The sequence below is a fragment of the Anopheles coluzzii genome, chromosome 3, assembly GCF_943734685.1.
Source record: "Anopheles coluzzii chromosome 3, AcolN3, whole genome shotgun sequence".
Lineage (NCBI taxonomy): Eukaryota > Metazoa > Arthropoda > Insecta > Diptera > Culicidae > Anopheles > Anopheles coluzzii.
The window spans coordinates 48,982,856-49,006,485 of NC_064671.1; the positions used below are offsets into that span (position 1 = coordinate 48,982,856).

Consider the following 23,630-nt stretch of genomic DNA (forward strand, 5'->3'; position numbering starts at 1 on the left):
AATTCTAACACCGTCTTACCACTATGTATCTACGCCTCAAAAGGCTAAATAAGAAAATAGGGAGGCGATCGTACGGTCAATGTGTGTGCGTTTGTGCAGATAGGGTGGCCAGCCTACGACGAGCGGGAGGAAAAGAAATGAATAAAAATTAACTTTTGTACACCTTTCGGTCGTAAATTTTACGTCACAAGCCATCCAAAACACACCTGCATACAGTCGAACACACACACACACACTAACAACGAGTGTACCTTTTAAGCAACGTTCGCAATCCTCGAACACACACTGGTTCTACATATAATGCGTTGCACCTCTTTTACGAAGAGCAGCAAACAATTTTAAATGGAATTATATACCATAACCATGCACACACAGTCACATTCAAGCAGTAAAATATCCTTCAAGATCGATTCAACATACACCTTTTCATCGTTCAAGTTCCACTCTTGTCCTTAACCCTTCCATATCTGACAAACCCCATCTACTAGAGAGGACCGTGCGCCAGTCGCAACTTGTAACCCCGAAATATTATGATTTGTGAGGAGATAATTAATGTACCATGGGTGTGCTATCATTGGAGAGCTCTTGTCGCTGTGCGCACTCCTTCCCCCCTGCAGACACGATCACAATCGCTGCATCGATCAACGCGACAGGCAGTCGAAGCCACGGCCACAGGAACGCAATGAAATGAACGGCAGCTGCAGTTAAAAGGTGTACGCGAGTGCCCAGTTACTGCAGCATATTTGTGCAACTGCTTGCTTCTATCGTGTTGCTTTACCAGCTTCAATAAATAAATATCATTACCTTTCCTCTACACTTCGGCCAAACTGAGGATAGTGTGAAAAACAACCCTTTGTCACGAACTGCTGGCTGATGGTAACACACGAAATGAGTTTGCGATGAACAAACCTTCTCAATGAACTTCAAAATTACATACTGAATACATTAAAAAACTCTATGACATTTAAAAGATTTAAAGATCTTTTGTTTGATATAATACAAGTTTTTAGAGTGATTCAATGATTATCAATTAATTATGTACGGGTTTTTACCCATAATTTTCATGAATCTCTTCACACGAAAACGCACAAAGAAATGTCCTCGGTGCTTGACGGCTGTGTAGTATTTACTCTTAATGAAATATTGCCACATTATTAAATAATGTAAGAGCAGAGAGCCGAGAACTTAAAACTTCGAGCATATGACTAACGTTCAGTGTATTATTCAGCATGTAAATCCATTCACTTTTGTCTCGCTTTTAAGAAGCACTAGATCACCTGATAGGAAATTATCTCTTTTCTAATCTTACACTTCTTTCCTACCTGGATCGGCATGGTTTTATCGCAATCGAAAGAGACACAGGACAAATCTTATTTAAGAGCTAAGAATAAAATCGTTTTATTAGCTCCCTCACCACCTGAACACCTAGGGTTCTGATAGAATCCCCCACTCCAGGCCCTAACTTTTGGTCATATTCTTAATTCACCTTTCCGTTAAAAGTAAGGTGATGAGCAAATCAAACCATTAAAGAAACCAATCAATCGTAAATCGATCCATCAGCGTACGCTGATGTCCCACCAACTTCAATTTACTGCCGCGGTACTTAAGCAAGCACCACTCTTCTCGACCAAAGATAAGGATTAATTAGTTGGTATCGTTCTTGGAAATCATCGATCGCTTTGATCATTTCCAATGTGTATTGCGCTGTTGTATTTTTAACTTAAAGTACTTCTAAAGGAAGCTTTGCTATCAGAAAAAGTGTCTCCTCTATAACCCAGAAGTTAACCATAATATCAAAACTTCGCCACTCTTCTGCTTAGAGAGCCGCTAGGCAAAAGGAGTTGCTACAGCCTATCGAAGGAAGCTGAGCTTGAAAAACCGGCTATCGATTGCCAATCTTTCCGCTTTCTTTGTAGCTTTCTCCGGGAATTTGTTCTGCACTGTACCTTTCTCAACAGTCTTCAACCCAGCATACCAGACCAGCGTAGCTTTCGTTTCACCCGTTCCTGTAGTGAAACACACAAGCACACGTTGTAAACGGGTACGCACTGTGTCTCTCTTGCTCTCTTTCCCTTTACGAAAACTAGGACATCATCATACAAATCCGCGCCACGAATATCCCCGTCGCGTTTTGTCTCCGGATGCTAGACTACACCATGCCACCGAAATGGAGAAACATTTTGAACCCGCTTAAACTCTGTTTCCGTTGTTTCGTTTTCGTGGAGGGTTCTTGTCAAACAACGACTATCTGCATACGGTCATCTCAGGGAAGACACCTAACGTACAGACAGTGTAGCCATGGTTTGTGGCATGTCGCTCGATCCACAGTTCAACCACTGTAAAGAACGCGTCCAAATCAAGTTGTCGCACATACGTGGCAAAGCTAGCCTTACTAACTCCAAACGTAGCTTGGTCCGGAGCTCGTTATCCGTTGCCCATTATAGTCAGCGGGAGGGTTGAGATTTAGGCGTCCAGATTTTGAACTCCAACTCCGGGAGGGATCATTTCGTTTTTTTTTTTCTTCTTTTTCTTCGCTTCGTTAGTCCGCTTCACAGAAAGTAGCAGTTGGCGGATAAAATGTTCGATCTCTCGTTCGCTCGTTAGCCGGACCAAAAGTATGTCCCCGATAATCAATTTTATTGTTATTTTAGGCAAATTAGTTTGTTTTATAGCTCTAGCCTGCCGTAGAAAACCCGAACCAATCCACACGACAAAATATATGCAGGGGGTGAAAAGCTCTTGCCCTGGAGCGAGAAGCTCTGCTAATAGAACTGAAAGGTGGCACACTATTGCTTGCGCAAGAAAGATTCCAAACAGAGGCTACGTCTTTCGATACAATTATTTCCCCTTGAAATGTGTTTACGATGTAGTAAACAAAGAAATCCTCAAATAAAATCCCTGCCAAATGTCACACCACAGTAACAGATCAAAGAACAAGCATTATCATCAAACAATGCAAATGAGTGTTCATGTTCTAAAGAAAATATATTAACTTTTACAGCACCATAGAACATGTTCCATAGCAAATTATGTTCTTCTTTAATAACCTTGCCCACAAAAGGGCTATGAGCGATTCAATGCACGATCACGAACATTCATTTCACTTTTCTACCAAATTGCCTTTTAATAGCAGCGTCTTGGAGATTACCACAAAAAGATGCAACCCTCATCGGCTTTTTCTTTGCCGCACAGTTCAACCAGTAATTGCTCCACAACCCTTCATTATTGGAGCTCCTTCTCTCTCGAGCGCTGAAACCATACGCGGTAGCGCATCTGCACTTTCTGTTTCAAACCAACACGGAACGATTGTCAAAAAAAAAACCATCACCTGACAAGCGCTCGAGATTGCACCTTCCCGAGCCTCCGTATAATTAGGAACATGTTGTGTGATGAAATGGAAGGAAACCCGGCTTGCTTTTCACCACAAACTCCCGATCAACCCGAAAAACTCGAAGGTTTTACCTCATGCTTCTCCACACATCCCCAAAGCTGCAGGCTACGCAGTAGACAACAGGTGTGATTTGATCTCGCTTTACGACTGCTGAAGCTGCATTCAACGATCGAAAAAACGGCACACCAAGCATTTAAAATAAAACATTCAGTCCTGCCAAAAAGCAACCGCAAATACACGACTTCAGACTACCATATGGCGATCGCCTACCGACAGATTCTTATCAAGTGGTTGGGCTGGATTTCAAAGAATTGGAAAAAATAAAAGCACAATCGTTCTGTCCTTCGCAAATGCCGGCATTTGGGAATCTTCATTATGAATATAAAACCTTGCTTCATCGGCCAAGGCAAACAGAGTTCCTGCTGTCAGCTGCTGGTCTCATACACATTTTACCTTGATATCCATCATCCTCAACCTGCATAAAAAAATCTACCAAAAAATTATACATTAGGACGCTTGATTTAAGCCCCGTTTGGCTCGCCACAGTGTGTCAGTCACAACAATGATAGACATTTAAACGAAAAACTTTGATCAACTAGGCACCCCTGATGCTTCGAATCTCAATCGAGACTTTTTCGCAAAAAATTTGAAACCAGCATACTAATTTGCTACCGTTTTACTTTCGTGTTATTATTCTGCTTTTACATTTCCTTTAATATTTCAGGAAGATGATTCAAACGTATAATCTCCCATTTTTATATATTTCTGAATTTGATCAGTCTTCGTGCTTGAATACTAAAACTAAACACATTCTATATGTGGTGGGTAAACCTACATAAAAGTACAATTCCTACCTTACGCAACAAAATCACAAAGACGAAAATTAAGCAAAAGGTATAGAGCTACCAATAGCATCCAGTCTGTGTTACCGACGCCAAAGGGTGTGCCTTAAAAACGTTATCAACCTTGACTTTTGCACATTACCCCGTAAAACATCACTTTTTTATTCAAATTGCTATTGTTGCGCTGCCAAAAATGATTTACCAACTCTTTAATTTTAAAATGTCCGTTCGTACCATGATGACCATGCAGTTTTATATGCATCTAACCAACATCACCAACATCCTTGAAGTGATACGGCTTACGGAAGACGTATATTTATACAAAAAGCATAACAACGGCCGACCGACTGATATTCCTCTAGTCTCTAGTACCTGCAGTTGGTGAATGACTGCCGATTCTCATAAACCTAGCACTAACTAACTCACCTAACTGACCAGTTATGAGCGACTGTGAAATTTTATATTGTTCTAGTTTGTTAACCTCAAATAAAAACTTAATGTATACAATTAGTTAGGCAAACGATTAGCCTCATTGGAGCAAACTGTCTTTTTTTAAAACGGAACAAATGAAATTTTGATCTCGTTTTCCTCCAACTTCAATCATTGCGCACCAATTACCTAAGCCACACATGCCCAGCGGTTGACTAATTCACTTAATAGCTTCATCAGGGCAATGCTAAAAGGAAAGCTTGTTCCTTTTAAACACACTCACGGGCCCTGTTGTAGCAATCGTTGTCGCCATCGTCACAGTGATAGTCGGCGTCGCTTTCCCCTGGAAATTTTCCAGTGGAATAGTAGCGAACAAAAAATGTACCACACGTGCACTCACATTCTCACATTTACTCGTATGTGGCTACCGGTATCGTATAAAATACACTTTCACCTTTATGTGTACATCCCCACATTGGTGTCTGTCTTGTAGTTCACGACCGTGGCTAAAAACTTCTGGAACGGAAAAACTTTTTCACCAAACCCCGGCCCGGCGCTGCCGGCAAAGGCTACGTAGTAGGCACAGCAAGACCTGCCGTGATTGATCAGTTATGAAGTTCATCATGATGATGATGATCGCGCAGCCGACGTGACGAGTTTTGCCGTTGGAGACACTTTTTCGAAGACTTTCTTAGTTCCTCTTCCGTTTCACCACACATGTATACATGCGCGAGCAAACATCGGGAAGCCGTGCGTATTGAGATAGAGAGGAAAGGTTCATAAATCTGCCCCGGACCGCCGATTATTGGTGTTTCAACTTTCACCCAACCATTATGAAGGGAGTTTACTTTTTTTTGCTTTATGGTTTTTATTCGGCACACCTCGTAGTCGTCCAAGAGCTCGTCCCAAAAACACCCGGAACGGAAAGCTTTCTTCTTACATTCAACTATGGGCGACGCGAGTTTTCCGCTTACGAGCGACCATTATTTAACATCCCAACGAACCTGCTTTGCTGGCCGGACTTGTGCCCTTTCTAGAAGGGCAGATTCGCAAAATATCATTTTCTGCTATTATTACGCACAGGAAAGCACAAACGGCGAGGGGAAGATAGAATTTTGGCTTTCATTATTTATAAGAGCGCCAAGCACCCGGCCGGCCGAATTAATGCGCTTCCGACAAAGCCATTTTAACTCATCTTCGCCAATCCCATCCTTTTGATCCATTCCCTACTTTTTCCCCGATAAGGCAGTTCATTTGGAAGAACTTTGCGACTTCCACATCATAACTCCCCCATCAGAGCTTTACCGACGGGCGAAGCAAAGCGAGCTTGGGGGAACAAACAAATTCAAGAACCACTCAAACGTATAAATGAAATTCATCCCCAAAAATGTCACCCTCGCGCTGCTTTTGACCCGTGTTCACCTTCACCATCGCCACACCATGAATGCCATGGCACCCAGAATTAGGAAGCAAACGCCACAAATCCTCGCTAGTACATAACCTCCGAGTGGAATTTCTCGATCCGCGCTCCCTTGCCAGACGATGAGCGAGCTCTCCATACATATCCGACGTTCGGATCCGTGGTGTACTTGCGAATCGCTGCTCTGCCGACTTTTAGTTATAAAACGACGGGAAATATGTTTCCACCAGAAAGGATTGGCTAACCGGTAAAATGTACTTATAAGCCGCTTTCAATATCCAGCTTAGGATGCAGCCGTGCACTCACCCAAATGAACGAGCACGAGATATGCGCGCACAAGCAGTGCCAAGCGTCGAGGCAAGACGACGTTCGCTAAATGACACTTCAAACCCCGTTCTTCCCCACTGCACATGTGCGTCACTGTTCTCTCTTTGTGGCAGCGTTCGCATTCGACGCTGCGTTGCATACAGCCAACCGATGGTGCAAATCCGACTACTCCCTTGCCCATGCATCGGGAGAGGACAAAGCACGATCGCCAAGCAACCCGCAGCACATCAAGCGACAGAGAGAGAGAGAGAAAGGGTATGGATTGGATGTGTCAAGAAGTCAGGGAGTCTGTGAGTTAAAACCGGTTGTTCCCCAGCGGCGGTACATTCGAATGCGACCGTCATATTTAATACGGCAACGCTGCTATGTAAGTATTAGTGTATGAATCTGTGCGAGTGGGTATGCACCGCCAATGAATGTGTCTCGACGACGCGCGACGGACAAGGGTAAAATCGGTCCTCGGGGAAAACCATACTTCAGTGTCGCCTTCCAGCAGGCTTCTTGCATCGACAGTTCACTTCGTCTCTGGAAAGAACCAACGAAAGAGGATTCCGACTTACGATGAATAAGACAAGACAGCTCACCGTCTCCTCCGCTGCATTTGCATTAGTATTAAAATCCGTTTATTAATAAATTTGCAATATGCAAATGGTAGCTTCCGTCTTTTCATCCTCTCCATTACACAACCCCGTGCTCGCAGCAGACTGGCAAGGATGGCACAGAAAAGCCCAATCAGGGCTTTTACAAATATGAAAATTTATTGATCACCATATCACTAGCACCACTTGGCACCCGAGATACGCTCTCCTGCAATACTACATATGATTCTGTACCACCACACGCTCTGGAATGATTCCGATAGGAGCGACCGTATGCTGCTTCGCTGTGCACGGATTATGTGACTGAGGTAATAATAAATCCCAATCCGTCGACTGTTATGAATTGATTGTTTAGTGGCAATATGTTCAACCCATTTCGACGGCCAGCTATGATCCTTTGTACGTTTAATTTACTCATTCATTTATTTTTTCTTTCGACATTACATCACCCACAATAAAAGGCTCACTTTGGTGGTTTGAAAGCGTGAAATGAGAGATCCAAACCCCCATCACATATTTAAACCCATACGAAAGATTCAACTTATACACAATAGAACGGAACCGAAAATTATCTTCATTTTTTATTTCTAACCAAAATATCAAAACAAAAAACTGATATTAATCCTACCTAATTGTTAAGCATTCGGTCAACAAGGCGGTAGACAATCGTGGTTGAAGTTAACCAAACAATGCTTCCATCGTAATTGCCTCTAAGTTTAACAGTTGAACCGAACCCCCGGTGTGAAAGCACACCTTACCGATCAGACATTGCCATATTCAATCATCCAGTGAATGTTGCAATTCCAAAAGCTACAAACAGCTGCTCAATCAAGCAAAACAGGCGCAGCAGTAAATGCCTATCGCTTCGGAATTATACAAACAAGCCCATCGATTGCCACGATCATCAGCGCAAAACCACCAAACAATCACACACACACACAGCACATTGATAATCGCAATTGATCGCAACACGCATGCAATGCTGCCTTTGCTAATTGCCTGGTAAAGGGGAATTATCCTGCGGAAGGCAAAACCATCGGCGGTAAGTTTGCGCTCTGTCTTCATCCATCATCAGACCCGCTTCTCATCGATATGTCACCTCAGTGTGGTGGTGTGTGCCATTTGACCCGATGCCAAGGCAGCAAAATACGGCCGATTTTCATGACTCATGGGGACAGCAATGCTAATATAGCAACAACAACAACGACGACTACGACCGACGACCGTGTGCGATACGAGGACGTCTCGAAGCTCTTCTCGGGTTGCTTCGGGTGGAAACACAAACAGTTCAATTCAATGCCCAGCCCCAGCACTAGACCGGCACACAAATAAACCGCAAACTTCCTCCATTTCGCATCTATTTGCACCGTAGCTGCAATCTTGGTGAATCGTTACGAAAGACGATTTGTGTTTATACATTTGTAACGATACATTTTGACGATGCGCATATTGCACTAATGGGCGGCTGCCTTTCCTGCCTTGGAAGGGGTGCTGCTGCACTGAAACCGTCAGCTGGCATGTTAATCATTATTTCAACCGGAAGGATGCAAGTCAAAACTTTGTCTTTGTGCCAAAAGCATACGGTGAAGACGTCACCAGACAAAAACGCGGACAACTTGAGTCGAACTACATTGAGATCTTTCTATCGTGTAGTAAGTTTTTCAAATAGCGTATACGCCCAAAGTTAGCTTCCATTGTCTTATATTTACAAATTGCTCAACGTACACATCGTGCGATGCTCCACGCCGCTACACAAAGACCCTCTTTCTTGTCATTGATGCTAACCCCGTGTGCTATTCGTCAACCCTTTTGAGTCATGTCATTGGGATGCTGTGTTGCCGTCTTTATCGATGATTATTCCAAGTGTGGGCCATGCATTATTTGCAATAATCTCACGTAGTGTAAGCACTTTCGCAATAAAGCTCCATACGGTTGTATAGCTTGTGCGCTCGAATAACGATCGTTTGAAAACGCGATTTGCCACAGCGTCGGCATAACATGGCCAGACCGAACCGATTCTTCTCCGTTATTAAATGTTATTATAGATTTTATTACTTTACTCCCTTTTTTGTACACGTTCCGTAGGGCCGCAGTCTCCTCGAACCTGCCTTTGAATTCCTGCCCTCGCGATAGATGTTTTGAAACGCTGCATTGTATCATTGGTTCCTCTCAAAACGCAGGAAAAAGAAAACATCACACAAGAAACAAAAGAGTAGGTACGATAATTACCTTCACCAACAAGAGAGCGTCCAAGAATCTTTTCCGAGCCAAGGATCGCACCCAAACCGCCCTAAAAGCCAACATCATCGCCACCGAAAAAGATGGTTTAAGGTAGGGATGTAGAGATGAGATGTTTCCGTCATTACTACCTCTCATTTATACCTGCATTTTTTCGGTTTCTCCGCATCACACTGTTTAGCTTGCATCCATATTTTGAGAGGTATCCCGGTGGTCACGTTTGATTCATCATGTATTTGAAAAAGTGCAGCGTTCTCCAATTCCTATGCATTGGAACTGAAGCAAAGTTTTGCTTTGAGTTAGTCTTTTTTCCCTTTCATTCTTTACCTGGTATGTTTCTCACATCGCTTTAGAAAATCCCATTTTTGCACCTTTTCCGGTCCTGAATCCTGAGCCTTGTGGTGTGTTTTTCGATAGCCTTTAATCGTTATGTTTCTGTGCGTGTGTGTGTGCGGTGGGAAGAGAACGGAATGAAAAAAACATGCACACAAATCCCTCCAGAATCAAACACAACAGTTGTTGTATGCTTGTGTTTCATGTTCGTGCACTGTAGCGATAGTAGCAGCACCAACGGAACCGTTTCAGAGAAGGTGCATGTTTCGAATCAGTCCAATTCCGATACAGAGCAATGATGCCTGGGAAGAACATCAGCCTGTGTAAGAGGAAAACTCACCGCGCCGCGCACTTGCTGCAGACACCGGATGCGCTTAGCAATTTCTTCGCTTGCTGCGCTTTGGCAACCAAAGACCAAAACGTTTAATTTTCCAATCTCGAATCTGAGAGAGTGAACCTCGAAGCAGCAGCCATGCAACATCAATTACGTCGAAGCTATTCAGAGCGAGCAGTTCGTCCGACGGAGATTCTGCGGCCAGTGTTTCTGCCTTTCGGCACGATTACACAGCTACAGCAACAAAGGATACTTTAAAATTTAATTACAAACATTTTGTTTCATTTCATTCCGTGCTAACCTGCTGTCATCGTAAAACTGGGGAGCTGCAGTAACAGCAGTCTCATAAATCACACTACCTGCATTCCTGTACTTCATGTGAAAATCTGTGCAAACGGAAAGGTGCACTTTTTATGACATGAATTGAGAGTCTCGCAAAAGCAATCTTTGAATTGCTTTTGTCAAAATGTGAAAAATACGCTTCAGAAAAAAAAACCATCATCTGCACTCTCGCTCTGTGCAGTGTGTTTCATGTTTCAGGCGATCCTTAGCCTCTCCATTACACATCCTTTACTTTTAATTTAATTAAATGAAGAACGAAACTTCACACGACCTTCCTATTACCACCAGCGAGTCGAAGCCGTGTGCATGCATGCCAATTTAATTGCTCTCGAGAGAGAGGACACCGAGATGCAACAAAGAGCAAAGGAAGCGAACTCAAATTTATGAACTCTGCGCTGCTTACGAAGACGTGCGCTATTGTGTGATGAGCTCTTTTGACCTCCCCCGGAGAGAGGTGGAACAAAAGGTTAATCGGAGAGGGACGGTAAGCGTTGTTTCTCGAGTATCGAATTTCTTGCTAGCATACCCATGCTTGAAGGAACAAAAAACTCATACCCATCCCTCTGGTATCGTACCTTTGAGCGGTTCACTAGCAACAAGCGTTATACAGGTATTTCTTTAAAAAAAAGCTTTTTTTATTGTTCCCAGTGGCATTTTTTTTTTCTTCTTCTTTTGCCAGCGTGTTCAAACCTCATCGATTTGGCAGGCACAGCGCACAAAACTATCATCAACAAGCATGATTGCATAGAAATCGTACGTCATTCTAAACATTTCAATGGATAGTTTGAAGGAAACATTCGCCTATTTCTGTCCATATGTGGCTGCTTCTGCCACGTACAGTGGTTCATGCGAAACACCGGACAAACCCACAACAGGCCAACAGCGAAGTGAACTGTCTTAAGTATGAAATGGTATAGTTTTTTATTCTTCTGGTAGTCTAAATACATCCTTATTTATTCCAAGAACCCACAACCGCCAAGAACTCAACAACGCAATGACAGAAAACTGATCAGTTTATTTTTGTACGATTTACCGATTGTGGCACTGTATCCTAAAGCGTCTCAAGTGCCACTATTGACATCGTAAAGGGCATCGTTTACACTATACAGGTCGAAATTATGGGAATGTTTTCACATTTACCTTTACCTTCTTATTCTTACTAAATGTGTGAAATATCACGTATTTGATGTTTAAGATGCGCGGTTTGAAGGTAAAATTGCGTGAACAAATCGATCAACCGACCGATCAGTGATGGCAAAAGGAAACATAAGAAACGTATTTATCATAAAGGGTTGCTAAATGTAAAAACAACCTCCTTCACATCTCTGATACTACCACAACCCGCACCATCGATCTTTTCCATTATTCTCCATTCGCATGCTTAGGCGTCCCCTCCCCCGGGCATATGCTCATTAGAGTACGCCTCAATGGCCGTTCAGTGTGCGTGTAGACGAGCTGTGGTAAGCTGATCAAACCGGTTCAGCGACACAAGGAATGCGTAAAATTAATGTACTGCTTCGATAGAATCATGCCTCTCAAACCGGTCCGCCCCGCCACAGCGGTTGAAGATCAAGTTCCATCTCGCCTGCCTACTCATTCTTCTGCAATTTAACCCTGAGCAGTCACTTTTTTCTATGATCAAACATGGCGGGGGACTAGCCAAAATTATCATACTAATCGCTTAACAATATTTTGGAGCTTTAACGATCCTCAATCCTCTGTTGCCACAGCAGCTACATATAGGAGGTATAGTTCCATTCTACGCTTTACAGGATGGCACGATCGTTTATGATCAACGCCACATAAACACGATTCCATCGAGATCAAAAGCTTTAAAACACACAGCTTTAAAAACAAAAAGCTTTAAAACACAGCACAACAATTAGAAGTTCATTGGCTGAACGGCGTAGCGTTATGTAAATTTTCATAGCTTTAAGCCGATTAATGCGGGGATTTATTTTGTGGCAGAAACGATAGCGTTACACAGTCACAGTCTCGCATGTTACTACCATCATAAATAGACAGCTTAACAAATTTACGCTGAAAACATTTGCCCCAGGTTGGTAACGAATTTTCGGTTTTCGGCAGGTACTAGACGACAAATGGCCTGCCCAAAACTGGCTTATTGGCCTGCAAATGTTTGCCGTCCTTGAGCTACTGCCTCAAGTTGCACCTTGCATTGTACACGCACTACTGTCAAGGTAACATACACTTTCACTATACGAACCAAACGATGTTTCCCAAGGTCCCACATATTACGACCCTCACAAACCTTGTTGGTGGTGGTGATGCTGCACATGAAACATTTCTTCCATCAGGTAAACGAACAAGATTGCAGCTATCCACCTGCGCGAAACGAAACCCGCAGATGTCGCACATGCCACGAAGATTTCTATCCAACCGACAACAGCAGAGTGCGCCTTACATAAACATGTCTGTTGCTAATCATTCGGTATACATTTATTTATAAGTTATTGACAATTTCCCCCTTTGGGGAATTTTGAAACGTGGCGCTCCGCCGAGTGCACCGGCTTTATCGACCAGACCCCTTCAGCTGAAAGCCAAACTACGAGGTGGGGGAACCAACGGATTTCCGTGGGTTGGCAACTCGTTTACAATTTACGCTTTGATGAACCATCCTCGTCAAACTGGTGTACTACTACACCGGTGAGCGATCGTTTAATGTTTTCTAGCCACAAAAATCATCTGATCCCGCGCGCAGCAAGCATTAAATAATGCCTTGATAACTGGCGGGCACACGGCAGACATTTTTTTTAACTTTTCCAGCAAGATTTATCCAACGCAGCAAAAGGGTGGAGCGAACACACGGTTGTGGGTTTAATATTTATAAGGGCCCCCGAGGAGTTTGTTGCAACAGAAGAAACAACCGCTCTCTGTTGCTCCAATGCCGTTGATAGCAACATACCAACCACCAACGGGACAACCCTTTCTGTTACCCACCCCAGCAGTGGTGTCCTCCACCGTTTTACAGTTTTGCTTGAGTCGACGATTTTTATCTAGGTTTTGTGGTCAGCCAGCAGTGCGATTTTTTCTACTCATTTTCGTTTTTCGTTTTTCGTGCTCATGCATTTTTATACACCTCAATACTTCTTTTCTTTCATGCATATGGTCAGTTCGCAGGCATTTAGTCATCCGATCTTATACGCCTTATTCTACAGATGCCTGTAGTGTTTGGATACCTCACATTGGAGTTAAGCTTGGTCCATGGTCCATGGTGGGGTCATATCCCTTTTAAGTCAAAATGAAAAGTTGCTCAATTCGAATGTTTAACTGCCATTTACCTCACATTACAGTTGAGTAGATGGGCCTTTTGCTCATCGCCATCTATCAAAAAAATGGTTCAAGCAGTGGAATATCCCCTTTGCTGTGTGTGTGTTTATTTCGTTGATTGCAAAAAGGATTTCGTCATAATAAACTAGACTCATTAGGCATTAAGCAAAATTAGGCTTCCATAATGGGGATCCGTTCGGAAGCAATAATTGCACTTAAGCCAACGTAACAAACTTTACCCCAAAGTACACATACCCGGTTGCGAGTAGTTACCTTTAACTTAACGCCAACTGAAAGGCACTTAAAGGCACAATAAAAATAGCCACTGCCACTCTCGGCCACCCTAACTAGGCTCAACAAGTTTCGCTACGTGAGCAGGTTTGCATGCCGCAACCCACATCCCAACGCCACCACCCCATCCCCCATCACACCAGTCGATTTAAAAGCGAAAACATAAAAAGCACCCAAACAAATGCGAGCCAACCGTCACCCGGCTGAGTGTGGTGCGCAACGCCATATTATTCACCCGCTTTGTCATTTTGTATTTCTGCCAAAGCACAAGCCTCCAAAAGCCGATCGTTTCGTGTTCCGTCGGGGGGAATGAAAGGAGTGGGGTTGAAACAGTTGCAAGAAATGGAATAACGCGATCACTTCAAGATCTTGGCTGGATCATACACCCCACTACCCCTAACAGTCACGGAAAGCAAGGCACGTGGTAGCGAAACAAAGGCTACTAAACTTCGCCTCATGCCAGTGTGTGCTTGTTCGCGTTGGCTAGTGTGCGTAAAAGGTACATTTTTCGACTCGAGCATATAACATTAACCGTTTGGTGAAATCAGCTGTTGGAGGGGATCGTGTTTTTTTTTCATTCGGTACACATTTAATCCCCCGTTCAAATGCCGTTTTCTTTCGACGACCGTTAAAACTCGTGACCATGGCGGCATTGTTGCGGGCACGACAGCCCGGCCATCTAGCTTGCTCCCTTTCGAAACCATGTTTACACCGGACCTTTGAGGGATGTAGAAATAATTCTCGGATAAAAATTTATATTCGTCTGTTCTCGGATATTCCACATTTTTTGTCGTTTATAAATTCAATGGATGTTTGTCTTTAGGCTGATTCTGGGTTGATGGTGAACCTGAAAAAGTTTAACATGTGTTTACATACCTGCAAGCGTTCGGCAGACAACACTTATCGTTGGTTTGGTGCCTGTTAAAGCCATCCTCGTAGTCATTTCGAAAAGTCGACGCGAAACTCGAACCGCGTCGATGCGCAACGGAGTTCGATTGCAAGCTCAACTGGATATCGGGATCTTCGATGAACTTTTTTTGTTCCTGAGTCAGCAACTCGTGTCACACTGCCGCACTGCAAACTCGCAAGCTGTTTTAATGGCCGGGCGGAATTTATATCGTCATGATTAACACACACCGTTCAAAATGCGGGAAATTTTGTCTCGCGCAAGTGCCACTCTAAGCAACACGATCACACCCAAGAGTAGTGTCGTTGCACAACCTCATCATCATCACCACACAATCACCATCACACTGCGCCAAACGATGAAATTTGAGAACCAACCCCACCTGTGTTGTTTTGCAGAGCTGCCGGCAGCAGTAATGGAACACTTTAAACACGAATTGCCAAAATAACAACAACAACAACAAATACAGCAACAACCACCGTTACCTCACACACTGCCGCATTGAATGAATCGATCACTACGCAGGATCACACGCAATTTTACTTTTCAATTGAACAAACAACACTTTGTTTCTTCCTGCTACTTTTCCTTGCCTCAGGTGTTTCGCTTCACACAAAACGCGTATCTCGTTAGATTGAGAACATGTTTTGTTTATGCTGATGGTAAAAAACGAACGATCTTGATCATCACACGTTAAAGCACAGGTTTGCAAACACTATCAATGTAGGCACTGCCGCTCCGTGAGTTAATTTTACACAACCCCAACCACGACTTCTTTTCGGTAGCTAACACCGTCGTGATACTATCGGAGCCTTGAATTTGCTGTTGCTATTTCATTCTAGCTGTTGCTATTTTGCATCAATTCGTGCTTGCTTTGAGACTTCTCGCTCTCACACTGGTGAAATACTCACTCACTGCCCGCTGAAGATTGGATCACTTTTGCTTTGTATCTGCTTTCTTCTTCTGCTGGCGGTTGTTGCTCATCCGGTGCTTGATCGAAAATGCCCGAGTGAGGAGCCGGCGGTGGCGGCTGCGGCGGCTGCGTGCAGTTTGTTGTGTTTTCCACTGATTAATTACCACCGGTGCAGATAATTAAATAACCGTGCCTCGACCAATTAGCATACACATTTCTTTCCTTTCCCGCTACCGATACAAAGATTGCTGATTGTGATCTTTTTGTTTCAATCTTGCGCACTCACTTTTTGCCTTTTGCTACACATTGATTCGCGTTGTTTTCATTGCTCCAGTAACCCGAAAAGTAATCTAAATTGTTTCACTCTGTTCAGCCGACGCACAAAAACCACACGGCACACATTTTAACACTCACGCTCCGTGATAACGGAATTTTGTCAGAGGCCACGATCACGGTCCGACCTCCGTTGGATTCGGATCCGTTTTTACTATTGAAAATATTGGCCAGATCCTACAAACACCGGAGGAGATCGTTGCGATTCACTAGAATTTCTTTTCCTTCTCTGCGCACACCTCGAACCCAGGTTGCTAGGGTAACACACACGGCTATGGCAAAACCGCTTCGACAGCAGCGACACACGGACGACGTCGTTCCTCCGAAACCCACTCTTTCAAACAACACGCGCGTTCCAGCAGGCCCAACGCATCTGCCGTCGCGTAAGTCGCTTGCCGTTGATTTGCTCACAAACACTCGCGCACTGTCGTACTGCGTGCGTTAGAGCAACCGAGACAGCAGGCGCAATGCGCAGCGCGGCCACCACTGCTCACACGTTCGCGACGGTGTGCTCGATATGAAGGGGAGATTAAACTCACACCAATGCACCGGGCCTGTAAATGCGGCAACAGCGCAACCGGTGCTCTGCACGATCCCTGCGATTTATCTACCTAGCTCTCTTTCTCTCTCTCACACACACAACGGACGAGAGAACGCGCACCTTTAAGGTGTGCAGCGATCAGGCAAAGGTGCAGCATATGCTGCAGCAGCCATGGTTGGAACACCTTTTACACACACTACTACACTAGCGACGCTACAGAACGGTCAAATTCATCCAAATCTAGCATATTTGATCTGAAAGGAATCGGGGTTGATAAAACGAAGAAAAGGTATTGTTTTCAGAGCTGAAAACATTCTAACTGCGGTGTATTTTGCAAGTGAGCTAAAGTAATGTGGACGATACTATTGACATTTAAACAAAACTGAAATTGTGCTTTCCCTATTGTCGGAGTCGCATAGGATCAACGATTTTCTTCCGCTGGATGAACGACGATCATTCAAAACGACTGTTTTATGAATAGCTGCTATGCGTAGTTAGAAAAAGTATGTTCAAAGAACCACTACCGTTGACTAGAAGTTGAATTTTGCTACGCGCATATTTGATTGCAATTACATTAATCTGTGATTTGTTGGTGCTTAAAGAACGGAAAAGTTAATGAAACTTTGTGCATGCTTGAAATGCCCACGAAAACTTTTATGGGTTTTAAACAACGGATGTTAAAATTAGTAAAACCAAATAACAAAACAATTTTTTCCAATAAAAAAAAACAAGATTTAAAGCATGAATGGAGTGTTTATTCGAACTTAATCAACTGTAGTAGACGAAATGTCAAACGTTTTTATCTTGTACATAGCACTCTATTAGTAATATTAATTATAAGAATCAATAGATTGTGAAAGCATTGCCAATCCAACAGTAATCCATAAAATAGATTGATTGATACAAAAAGACACAGAAAAAAATTAAATATTGTCATTTTTTATATTCATAAACAACCGGACTTAAGCCAGCTCAACGCAAAATGGTTAAACATACGCTGCCCCTAAAGGAGCTAAAGTAGCACAAGATCACTGGCAAAACGGGATTTTTACTTGAACGCTCCCCGGGGTTGCAAAACTCGAAACGGCAGACGGCATAAAATCCTGTTCTGCAGATGCGTATGCATACACCAACGCCAACCCACAGTGATCGATCGAAAGTGTGCATGTGTGCATGTGCCAACAACACGAATGACCGCGAGAGCAATGAACGGGAAAATGCAATCACCTTCCTGTCCACGAACACTACCATTAGTGGCTGGTCCTCTCCCCATCCCATCTGCCCTCATACCATGCATCTTTTACCCTCGAAAGCTCAGTTCCAAGTGCATGTGTGACATCCCCTTCGTACGTTCCTTCCTTGGACCCCATTCCGTCATCGCGATGTGTGTGTGAGGACTGCCAGAAGTTTCTTTTCCCCCGTTTGCGAAGCACCCGGTTTTACTCGATCGAGAAGAAAGCTGCGTACAGCAAAAGGTAACACCGTAAAGATTTCAACAGCAAAGAATAGTCATATGAACGGATTGGCGAAGTTAGACCGAGTGCGCAGAGCACTTTTAGGGAACGATCGGACTGATTACGGTTTTCTGACCAGCACCAGGTTAGTCCTGCTGCACTTACTCACGCACGGGAAAGTAAAGAACCCGTTTGCGGTAGTCCGTTCTTCTTCGTTGCAGTCTTCACTATTTCATCCGGTCGGCCGCACGGGTCTACTACATCGTGTTACCCCACTGCGGATGTCGGGAAGGTTTCTTGGGTTGCTTGCCGATTCGAACACCCAGCCATTCTTCCTGCCAACCCAATTTCCACGACTTTCTTTGCACAATACACCCTTGCTCGAATGCGTCCACATCGGCGCACCGTAATTAGAATGTTCATCGCACATGCTATTAGCATGAAATTAAGACAAGTCTCGGTACAGGTTCAGGTAGCGGTAAGTGTGCAGTGGCCCGGCGAACCTAGCCTTACGACATTAACCTGCCGGCTGCGCTTGACTGATGCGCAAATGATGATGCAGATTACGCGCTGGTGTAACATTCTTTAACTTTGCACGATGTAAATTGCCGCATCAGCAACAACTCCTTCTGTTTGGCTTCTGGCTTATACGCTGACAAACAGCATTAATCAACCTTGTTCATTGATTGCACCGGTACATTCTGTGCGACGGAAGTGCAACCGAGCGGAAACTAGGACCTAGCTGTGTACGCATCGTAAGCTTTCTTGATGTGAAGAGAATTTCAACATACCCAGCATAAGCTTTCTTCATATGCAGAGAAATGCAGATCTTATGAGTTCTCATGTTTGTAGTTTGTTCAGATGGCATTGATTTTAAATTGAACGAGACAACTGACAAATGCTCTACTTAAAAAACTAGTACGTTAAAAAATAGTAAAACTACTTCATTGTTCTTTGTCGTTCTGAAGACTATCGACTTGTGCTAATATCCTCAATAGATAGACAATTTCCTACAAGGCCGAACATGTTTCGATTCCTGTATGATCGTACATAACTCAAATTGATGTTTTTGTTTTCTCTTCAACAGTGTTTCAACTATATTTTATGCTTCATTTTTATTCTTATCTTTAGTTCATTTTTAGTCTTTAATTTGGATTGCTTTTTTTAAGCAAAGCAATGCCATATTACCAACAAACATCATGTTTTAATGAAGATTGCTTGCTTGCAATCAAGAATTACAAAAAAAGAATAAAAATTGTTCTATCATGCATTTTTTACGAGATAATGAGATCTTTTAGTGACAAAATACCAGAAGATGCTTTACATTAGAATGTATAATTAATGCATTTATCTACCTAATAAAACTAGCAGCAGCATAATCAATAGTAAAATAACAAGTTTTCTTTTTAATAATGCTCTGCTTTTTGTTTTGTGCTGCAATTATGAACAGCGTTTTCATTAAAACGATTTTCACAGATTAAATAAATTTATTTCATATACCTTTAAGCTCGACACGTAACCATGTCTAGGGATTCATACAGAATCCGGTACAATACGTTTGAAAGGTCAAAACATGAAAATTATGCAATATAAAATAACTGTACTGAGGAAGAGAAACTTTCAATCCAAACGCTGGGTCTCTTTAACAACTTTGACAAGCTGTTGAAGGATCTGTATCGCTCCACTCCAAATTAAATAGTTGATAAGCTAATTATCGATAGTACGACAGCTTCTCGTCGCTTTTAAAATGTTCTACTCGACGCATCAAGTGAGAACGCTGTTTAAGAGATATGCGGTAAAACAACGTCCCCAGCCGTAAATGGGAGCAACATTAACACCAGCTGATAAACTTACCATCGCGCTTCGTTTATTCTAGCGATAGTTGTTTTTCTTTCGGTGTCTTTCGACACTTGTGCTCCTATTCTGTTTTTTTTTTTTGGCTATCTGACACAACGCTCCTGCTGCAAGACAAATTGGAGGTCGTACGCTGTCATTTTACGCTCCAGCCTACTCAGGCCACGCAGCGCATGGCTATCGAGGTTTCCCGTAGGTCGTAGAAAAAGTATCATTTTCATAGGCTGACATCGTTTTGAAGCCGCCCATACGCACCACGGGATCCGGTCCCGATCGGAAGTATCGCTCGCACGCAACATAACGACTCTGCTCTGCGCGCGATGTTGTTTTTTCCTCCTCTCGTTGGCATTGTTTTGTTTGTAGGTTCTATGATTAACGATGCGCCGAAGTTGCCCTTAGTCCAATGGCGGCGACGATACGCGGTGCAGGGTTCCGAATGGGACGGATGCGGTGATGGGACGGACATATTAATTCTACCGATAAAAATAGCTGTAAATTATGATACTGGCTGCCCAATATTGAATTTCCTCTGAAATCGTACAAAATTTATTCGAATATCGTCGCTAATCGCTTCGGCAAAGGGATGGGATTAATGAAAAGGCGCACCATTTGGGGAATTGGAGGATGCGCTGGCAGGCTGATGCTACAGCAGCGGATGGCAAGCGTGTAGATAAACAGCCGGTCCAGATTGCTAGGAACAGGTAGAAATGGAACCCTATCCCATTCCTTCATTACTCATATGGACGTGATCAACCGAAGATTATGGCCGGTTGTATCGAAGAAAGTGGCCGATATGCTCCGCGTCCCTTTTCTGGCGATCGAAGGGAAAGCGTGAACGAGGCGTTAAATAAATGGCTTCATTTGGGACGATAACCCGGTCGCGGTGAACATGGTTGTGGTTTAAGGAGGAAAAAAAAACTATTCCTCGACCATGTACGACAATAGTTTGACCATCCTTGTTTAGTATGATTAGAGCATTCATGAAAAAATAAAAGTTCAAACTGTTTTTGGATTAATACATTTTACCGCCAAAGTTTTAATACAGTCGTTGCCACCTAATTTTGGCTCTAAGGCATCAATTTTTGACAGTGCGCATCAATTTTTGCCTCTAAGGCATCAATTTTTGACAGTGCGCATCAATTTTTGACTCTAACGCACCTATTTTTGTCTGTAAGTCATCAATTTTTGACTCTTGTAGGAATCATGACAATTTTACAAGGTATTTAAGCAGAATTTTAACAATTATCATTCCACATCTCATTAAAAATACAAAAACTGTGTAAATTGATTATTTCTTGAGAAAAAATGATGAAATTTTAGAAATTCTAAAGCTAATTTACAGCTGAAAATACATGCCAATATTTTTCACTCCATTAAATCTTCTAAATTGGCAAAACAATTATTTTATTTTAAATTCTATCAATAAAATTATTCACTGCTTAACTTATTTTCAACCATTTCAGAACACACAGCTTCAGAACTTACGTAAAATTTTGTAAATAAAGCGATTGACTCACAGTCAAAAATTGATGCCTTCGAGGCAAAAATTGATGCGCACTGTCAAAAATTGATGCCTTCGAGGCAAAAATCGTGAAACGCTGTCAAAAATTGGTGCCTTCGAGACAAAAATAGGTGAGTTAGAGTCAAAATTTAGCGGCAACGACTGTATCTTTACAGTGAACCCTGGATCCGTGCTTTGCGAGTATTATTAGATAAAATAGATAATTGAAAAAGTCATTAACTAAAAGTGGGATAGAAACCAACATTCAAATGTTTTCGAAACATTTTATTAATCATGCTATCAGATGAAAATAGTAACAAGTATTTCATTTCATTATTTTAAATAACCTAAGCATGTTCATGCTTCACCTGAGCTTCGCTATAATGTAAATTATGATATTATGTACATTTCATTTAGTAATTGAAGAAAAGATAAAATTTATATAAAATATATAAATTTATTTCAATATGTCAGAATATGCTTTCGGAGATTGTAAGTTTGCCAAAAAAATAATCGCACGATAGTTCTGTATCTATAAAACATACACAAATAAATGCCAGAGAGAATCGCTCTAACATGCAATTTATTGCCGCTCTTGTGTATTCAACCTCCCGCACCCAACTTAACCGAACACACTGCGTTGGACCATTGGCGCAAAAAGAAAGGCCCAAGAACGCAAAACAAGAAACGACAACAAACGTTGTTAAAACCGGTTGCTTTTTTGTATAATGCTTCAACGAAAAACGCGCAGAAGTAGTACGATCACCGGGACGGGAAGGGCAAAGACGGGAAAATAGCACCGCAATGCAGCCAAGCCCGTATTTGCTTTAAAAACATAAAATGAAGACAAATGGACAAAGGAAAGGGAAGCGGCAGAACCGACGGCCGGGCGGGGTAAATAATAAGACACTTCCAAAGACACCGTGACGCGAAGGAGACGGATTGACGGAAGACAAAAGGTAGCGAGACAAAAACACGAAAGATAGAAAATGAAAAGCTCACAAATGATCAACAAGCTTCTTGTGTTGCGTACGAGTGAGCGAGTAAGAAACGGTCCAAGCAGGGCCCCGCAGCATAAAAGCTACACACAAGTCTTTCATCAACACCATCGCAGCAGCGAGCGACCGTAGTACTTACGCACACACCTTCACCGTAAGCATCAGGTAGGGGAAGCGCGCCAGGTGAGCGGAACGTCCGCGATCGTGCGCCAACTGCCTAGCTGATCAAGATGGCTGCCAGTTCTTGGAGTCGGGCTTTTAAATTTTTACATAAATGAATATTTATCGAGCTCTCCCTTTGCGCGCTGTTGCCAAGTTCAGTGGTCCAGCATCTTTGCGATCTGCCTCCAACGGGAGGAACAGATCGAGCGAATATGCGGCAGACAGAGAGGGATACATGCCGGAGTTTAAGTTTGGTCTTGAGGTTTCCAAAATAAAACAGCCACACGATTGCGGAGAAAGCCCCGCGTAGCGCTGAGGATGCGCGGGTGGTAAAGTGGCTTCTGGAAATCGTTCTAAGACTTCTTTTCTCCTTCTGCTACGAGTACCCTCCACCATCAGCACACCGATGATGATGATGATGTGCCAAAACGCGATGATGAGCATGATCGCAACGGTGGATGAGCTAGAGCGAACCGGGGGAACATGGACGGAAACGCTCCGGGAGATGTGTTTCACCTCTTTTGCCGAGCTCATTATCGCCCATTCCGACACGGGGCCCTTAGTTTGACTGCGCGCGTGCTTCTCTCCACCCTTCAATTTGCTTGCGAGCTGGACCTGGGCTCGCGGAGTTCCGCGGAGATGATCGGTTTCCGACAAATTACCACTAGCACCATTGCCTCGACCATAAAATCTTTTGTTCGAATCACTCCAGCCCCCCTCCGGGACTGTCGCTACGAGAGATGATTTTTGGAAACGGCGTACATTTGTACGTTTAATTTCTTTTTCCGGACCGTGGATCAGATAAATCCGACCGAACCGTGGCCGTGTCATTGTAAAATCGAACCGCTTATATGGGGCAGTCGTTCGTTCAGGCAGATAATAAATTATGTTCTAGAGCTCTCAATAAAGCTCATTTCCTCAAGTCGATTAACAAAACGAGCGTTCCTAACATGGGTTAATTCGGTGAAGTCACCAAGAAAAGCCACGTACTAAGGCTACCGGCAAAATAATTGTCTCCTATTGAGCTTTTTTATTCACAAGTCTTATTAAAAGCATAATGTTTTAGGAACCTTTAAGAATTATTTATGTAGCTTCTGAAAAGTCATATTTTTGAGAGAATAATTGATAAA

General features: G+C 43.0%; 1 protein-coding gene across 1 annotated transcript in view; it reads right to left on the reverse strand.

Annotated features, from left to right (window-relative positions):
- The window catches only part of LOC120955051 (hemicentin-1-like), a 64,799-nt gene extending 48,428 nt beyond the window's left edge, over positions 1-16,371 (reverse strand). Inside the window, exon 1 of the mRNA XM_040375524.2 lies at positions 14,714-16,371. Coding sequence (XP_040231458.2) covers positions 14,714-14,780 — 67 coding nt within the window. The 5' untranslated portion in view covers positions 14,781-16,371. The remainder of the gene's footprint in view (positions 1-14,713) is intronic.
- Positions 16,372-23,630: the final 7,259 nt, after the last annotated feature.